We start from the raw sequence: 7,092 nt of genomic DNA, 5'->3' as shown, positions 1-7,092 counted from the left end.
TTGTGTTGAATCATAAATTGATCGAGGTAATTCACATTCGAATCAAACACCAGTCCTCAATTCGGGTGACAGATCAACTTAATTTTGAGAGGTTTACTTGAACGAAGTGCAACCCTCTGTCATAACCATTTATTTTCCTCCTTTAATAAAAAAAATCGAGTAACTAATAAAAAAAGGTAATGCTAATACAACCCAGTAAGTTGTTAGGAATTAAGAACTAAATTACACATTAACCAATACAATTAATGTACTCCCTCCTATTCTCTATTTTCTTCCCTATTTCCTAAAACGGATTATTCAGGTTTTCTTCCCCTTTCCTTTTTTGGAAACTTTTTAATCTTATTTTATTCATTCCTCTCTCCTATCACCAAACCCCACCCAACTCACAATTCTTTATTTAATTCCTAATTATTCATTTCTCTCTCCTATCACCAAACCCCACCCAACTCACAATTCCTTATTTTATTCAATCTTCTCTCCTATCATCAAACCCCACCCAACTCACAATTCATATTTTATTATCCTCCTTAATATTTGTGCCCCAACCAAAGAGGAAGAAAAAGAAGAATAGGAGGGAGTATATATTAAGAATTTATTTTCTTTTTTTGGTTTCTTAAATACAATCCAGTACCACTGGGTTGTATTTATCATTAACCATAAAAAAATTAGTGTCACCATTTGTTATTGAGTTTTAGTATGGCAATGCTAAAAATCAATATCACTGATTATTCATTGGTTAATATTCTAGCCAATGTACAACTTTTTATCCGGCTCAAAAAAGTTAAACTCAACTAAATTAAATTTAACTTTACTAGCCGAAATAAAGTTAAACCAAGCAAACTAAAGTGAATGAAGTTGAATTACGCTATCCCATTTTTCCAGTAAAAATAATGTATGTGAGTAAAATTTAAATTTCAAAACACCACTCATATAAACCGTAAATTTTTTCAAATTCAGTTACTTTACTACGAGTATATAACAAACACTCACCAGTCACCAGTCACCAACTCACCACGTTCATACTTCAAAACCAAACAACTACCACGTTCCTCCATGCTCACTCCTCCTCTCACACCACCATGAAAATGCTCCCTACCTTCCTCTTCACCATCTTCATCTTCTCCATCACCATCCTCAACCTTCCTATCTCAACACACTCCTTAAACCAAGACGGTCTCTACCTTCTCCAACTAACCAAATCCCTATCCGACCCGACCCATATTTTCTCAACCTGGAACCCACGTGACGACACTCCATGCAACTGGACCGGCATCACCTGCTCCCAAACCCAACCGGGTTCAGTCACTTCCATCGACCTAACCAGTTCGGATCTCTCCGGTCCATTTCCGTTAATCTTATGTCGTCTCCATTCACTAACCACACTAATCCTCTACGATAACTTCATCAACTCTTCCCTTCCCATGGATATCTCGACATGTCTAAGTATTCGTCACCTTAGCCTCGGACAGAATCTCCTCGTTGGGGAGATTCCCGGATCTATGGCTTCACTCCCGAACCTCGAGTACCTTGACCTTAGTGGTAATAACTTTTCCGGCAATGTTCCGGAATCTTTTGGAACCTTCCAGAACCTTCGGGTTATCTCGTTGACGAGTAACCTCCTTGACGGAACTTTCCCGAATGTTTTGTTTAACATTTCCACGTTGAAGCAGCTTAATGTGAGCTACAACCCGTTCGCGCCGAGTCAACTCAGTGATCAACTCGGTACCATGGCGGAGCTCGAGGTTTTCTGGGCGGCGTTCTGTAATTTAGTTGGGGAGATTCCGAGTTCACTCAGCGGGTTGAAGAGTCTGCTCAATTTTGACGTGTCGAACAACGGGTTGACTGGGTCGATACCGAGTGAACTCACTGAGTTGACGAGTTTAGTTCAGATTGAGCTTTACGGTAACGAGTTGACCGGCGAGTTGCCGAGACTCGGTTGGAAGGAGATGAACTCGTTGAGGTACCTCGACGCGTCGATGAATAAACTCAACGGAACGATTCCGGACGAGTTGACTCAGCTTCAACTCGCCTCCCTCAACCTCTACGAGAATAATCTGGAGGGAACAATTCCTGAAAGTTTAGCGGAATCGAAAAATTTATACGAGTTGAAGTTGTTTTCGAATCGGTTGAGCGGCGAGTTGCCTCGAAAAATGGGGGAAAACTCGCCGCTGAACTTAATCGATGTATCGAATAATAATATAACCGGTTCAATTCCGCCTAATATATGCGCAAAGGGGGAATTAGATCAATTGTTGTTGATTCATAATCAATTTTCCGGCGAAATTCCGGCGAGTTTGTCGGAATGTCGGAGTTTATCTAGGGTTAGATTAAGCAATAATCAATTTTCCGGCGAAGTTCCAGCGGGTGTTTGGGGATTACCTCATGTTACATTATTAGAACTTAATGATAATAATCTGTCGGGGACGATATCGAAATCGATATCGTCGGCGATGAATGTTTCGCAGTTGTTGATTGCGAATAATGAGTTTTCCGGCGAGGTTCCGGCGGAATTAGGGTTTTTGGAAAAATTAGGGAGTTTGATTGCGGGTAATAATAAGTTTTCGGGGCCGTTGCCGGTGAATATAGTTAATTTGGGTGAATTAGGGATCTTAGATTTGCATAGTAATCAATTAAGTGGAGAAATTCCGGTTGGAATTAAGAATTTGAGGAAACTCAGTGATCTTAATTTAGCTAATAATCGGTTTAGCGGAGAAATTCCGAGTGAAATCGGGGATTTGTCGATTAATTACCTTGATTTATCGAATAATCTATTTTCGGGTCGTGTTCCTGATGAACTTGAGAATTTGAAGTTAAATCAGTTTAATTTGTCGAATAATCGTCTTATTGGCGATCTCCCACCGTTTTTTGCTAAGGAGATTTATAAGAGTTCGTTTGTAGGGAATCCGGGATTATGTGGGGATATTTCGGGATTATGTGAGAGTAAGACGGAAGGGAAGAAACAAGGTTATATTTGGGTGTTACGATTGATCTTTGTTGTTGCTGCGATTATTTTCGTAGTTGGGGTAGTTTGGTTTTATTGGAAGTACAAAAACTTTAAGCAAGCGAAAAGATCAATTGATCGGTCTAAATGGACATTAATGTCGTTCCATAAACTCGGTTTTAGTGAATACGAGATCTTAGATTGCTTAGACGAAGACAATGTCATAGGTACCGGTGCTTCTGGTAAGGTGTACAAGGCTGTACTAAGCAATGGTGAGACGGTGGCCGTCAAAAAACTGTGGGGCTCGTCGAAAAAGGTCACTAATGGTGGTGATGTCGAGAAGGGTGTTGTTAATGATGACGGATTTGAGGCCGAGGTGGAGACGTTGGGGAAGATAAGGCACAAGAATATTGTGAGGTTATGGTGTTGTTGTAAGACAAAGGATTGTGAACTGCTTGTTTATGAGTATATGATTAATGGTAGTTTAGGTGATTTGTTACACGGTCCGAAAGCGGGATTATTGGATTGGCCGACTAGGTTTCGGGTTGCGCTTGATTCCGCCGAGGGTCTTTCTTATTTGCATCATGATTGTGTTCCTCCAATTGTGCATAGAGATATCAAGTCTAATAATATTTTGTTGGATGGCAATTTTGGTGCCAAGGTGGCGGATTTCGGGGTGGCGAAGGTGGTTGATGCTATTGGTAAAGGGACCAAATCAATGTCGGTCATTGCCGGATCTTGTGGCTACATAGCTCCTGGTTAGTGCCTTTTACCCATTTTTATTAATATACATGGCCTTTTTACATATGATTTCAATTAATTTACTCTACAAATGCGGAATCTTCAAGGATTAGTGTCGGTACTCATATTTACATGTGAGACGGTACCATACGAGACTCTAGATTTTGCTGATAACGAACCTCAAATTATTTTTGCTTGCCTTTTATTCGTGAATTCTGTCTATTTTAACTCGACTGTGCCGATTCTTCAAGATTAATGCCAGTACTCGGTACAATGGATACATATTTGCATGTGAGACTGTCTTATACAAGACTCGAGATTTTGTTGATAATTGTTTTTCGATTTCAAGTTACCCTTTTTAGATCATTTTTGGTAGAAATTGAAACCAGAAACGGAGGATGGTCGAGGATTACGGTAGGTAGTACAGATTACGGAGTACACTTTTAAATGTGAGACGGTCTTATACGAGACTCGAGATTTCGTTGATAAACCGTTTTCCGATTTCAAGTTACTCTTTTCGAACACTTTTTTATTAGCAATATTATTCCTGAAATCTACCTATTTTTGTTATAGTATTCTCTGTCATAAGCATAATGTTCTTAATAAAAGTTAAAACCAGAAATGAAGATAAGATAAAGAATTTATTAAAGAGGAAAGATATTAATCCTTGCAATTATTGTCAGAAAAATAATTGAACTAAATTAAGAATTATAGTTGTTGAATGTCATATCAAAGTAGAACTGAAAGTATGAAATATTAATGGTTGGTTTCTGATGTTTATCAAATGCTGTTCTGGTATTTTCAGTAAAGGATAATTAAAGAACCATTTCACAGTTGCCTTGTTTGACATGTCAAAAGAACTTTCTTTTCAATATTAATCTTGTCATTTTATAATTATAATACCCATGTTGGCCTTATTTATGTTTTCGTTCTTCGTATTAAATACCCGTCTGTCGATTTAGATCCTCTCCATTTCTCTTCCGTTTCCTCTTAACTGTCCACGGTGCAAGTGATTGATGTGGTGGAGGAGTAATAATAATAATTTAAAATACGTATGTTAGGAATTGGACCGGAAATGAAGAGGATCCTGACCCTTAAATAGCGGGTTGAGGACAATGTTGGGTGTTGGACCCGGCAAAATAAATCGTATGGTTTCGTAGAAATGTTTGATCATCGCGTCTGGTTTTTTGAACTGTTTTTTTTTTTTCCCGGCTATTGTTTTGATTATCAGCTTTGGAATTTACTTGTGATGCAGAGTATGCATATACACTCCGAGTCAACGAGAAGAGCGACACATACAGCTTTGGAGTAGTAATACTCGAGTTAGTGACAGGAAAACGACCCGTGGACCCAGAATACGGCGAGAAGGACTTGGTCAAGTGGGTATGCACCACCATGGACCAGAAAGGCGTTGACCATGTGCTTGACCCAAAACTCGATTCATGCTTCAAGGAAGAAATTTGCAAATTCCTAAACATAGGACTTCTTTGCACCAGCCCTCTCCCGATCAACCGTCCATCAATGAGGAGAGTCGTAAAAATGTTGCTCGAAGTGAGCGGTGAACACCATACGAACTCTGTTGTCAAAGACGGTAAACTAACACCGTATTACTACGAAGACGTCTCGGATCAAGGAAGTGTAGCATAGGAGCCTAGGAAGAGTACTATAAATAGCATAAAAATGAGTGGATTTTTAATTTTTTTTTTTAGTTTTTATTGGTGAAATAATTTTGTTTGACAGGGAGATGTAATTGTAATAGTAGTACTAGTAGCATTAGTAGAAGTATTTATTGAGTTTGGTATTGTACACTGTAAATTTGTTTGGTTGAATGAGAATTTAATTTCCGAAACTGCAGCAAGCCTCTTTTATGACGGTTTTAGCTTAAAATGAGAAAAGTGTCACCATTTATACTTCGTAACAAAAAGTGACAAATTAATGAGAAAAAATTATAATTAAAATTACCATTTTATGATAATGAACTGATCAGAAAATATTCACATTTTATCGTAAAATTGTCACATATTATCCGTTTTAATTTCAAACGTATAACACCGCCTGAAATGAGAGTTTAATATCCAAAACTGAGATGCAATCAGTCACTCAGGCAGTAGCAGTAAATTTATTGCACTGCTACATTTAATTTTTTTACTGTTCATATATTGATGGGTGTTTTCTGAAGATATGATCTGTTTACTGATATACTATCTCCTGGTATTTCTCAGGTGCTCAGTTGAAAATTGTGCCTCTCATTTAATTACCTGAGGTAAAAAGATCCCAAATTTGGGAATTTTGGGTAGTTTGAGATAGTAACAGCTTTGTTAAAGATGAGTCTACTATTAGGCATATGACAGTAATAAAACAAACTACTGGCATAAAATGCATAGCTTAAATAGGTCACTCAAGTGTCCCATTTTCACTTGCCGTCTTAGAGTAAATAATAAGAGGGACCGAGATTTAAACTATTGATTTCGTAGGTAAATATCTAAGCCTCAATTATTAAGTCTGGGGCGTTTGACTGATAATTGATGATAATTATGCAATGTATTATGAAAAACTGGGGCTAGCTCCGTTCATAATTAAGATCCTTCGTTGCCATTTTTATGTTAAAAACATAATTTTAATAAAATAACATAAAAAAATGTATTATGAATTATAAATGTATGAACTACACAAGTCAACACAAATATATTTCATAAAAAATAAATTTTAAATGGTGAATTTAGATAGTTCGAACGCAGCCAGACACCAACATCGACCATAAATTCATGATACAAGAATACTGCACACTTGTTGAAAAACAAAACAGAACAAAGTGTTAGCAGGTTGCGTCAAACCAATGCAACCTGCAACAACAAAGTTAAAGAACCAACATAAATAAATCAAACTTAACAATGTCAAGCAATATATTTCCTTCAAATTATAAATCACGTTCAAATCCTTGCGAATGAGAAAGCGAAAGCAGCAAATCCAACGATCAATGCAATGAAAGACGATGACAATGAACTCGAACCACTATGGTTATGGTTCATGTCCATGTCCATGGGCATAGATGGCTCAGGACTGTGCATGCTATGGTCGACACCGTTATGGGCCGATACAAGCACTGCCATGAAAATCAAGCATACAACAATCATACAGGATTTCATTTGCAAATTCGCCATTGCCGAAAATTGAATATTATTATTTGATGTATAAGGGAAAGTTTAGTGTTTTTTTTAGTTTAGTTAGTTGTGATTGTTAGTTTGCATTGTTAGGGGTGTTTATATATTGAAGCAAATGTAGGCTTAGTCAATTGCAATGTACGTTATGTAAATGTCAAATGATAGAGATTATATGGAAATTGTACTACTTGTAATGGGAATTGGCATGATTCATGCCTTTATTTGTACTTTGTGTTATGATTGATTACA

At 37.4% G+C, this 7,092-nt stretch overlaps 1 protein-coding gene across 1 annotated transcript; it reads left to right on the top strand.

Moving 5' to 3' along the window:
- The first annotated feature begins 923 nt into the window (after positions 1-923).
- On the top strand, positions 924-5,531 carry LOC141592903 (uncharacterized). Its single transcript, XM_074413791.1, has 2 exons — positions 924-3,699; positions 4,938-5,531. The coding sequence occupies exons 1-2, from the start codon at positions 1,080-1,082 to the stop codon at positions 5,327-5,329; spliced, it is 3,012 nt and encodes a 1,003-aa protein (XP_074269892.1). The 5' UTR covers positions 924-1,079; the 3' UTR covers positions 5,330-5,531.
- The last annotated feature ends 1,561 nt before the right edge of the window (positions 5,532-7,092 follow it).

This window comes from Silene latifolia, chromosome 7, assembly GCF_048544455.1.
Source record: "Silene latifolia isolate original U9 population chromosome 7, ASM4854445v1, whole genome shotgun sequence".
In the NCBI taxonomy this organism is placed as follows: Eukaryota; Viridiplantae; Streptophyta; class Magnoliopsida; order Caryophyllales; family Caryophyllaceae; genus Silene; species Silene latifolia.
The sequence above is the reverse complement of the archived record's forward strand: the minus strand, read 5'-3'. Positions and strand labels throughout refer to the sequence as shown.

What these genes read in the sequence shown, in the direction of transcription:
- LOC141592903 (XM_074413791.1), top strand. Translation starts at nt 1,080, where the DNA reads ATGAAAATGCTCCCTACCTTCCTCTTCACCATCTTCATCTTCTCCATC. An exon ending in TTGTGGCTACATAGCTCCTG is followed by an intron (nt 3,700 to 4,937) that starts GTTAGTGCCTTT and finishes CTTGTGATGCAG; the next exon opens with AGTATGCATATACACTCCGA.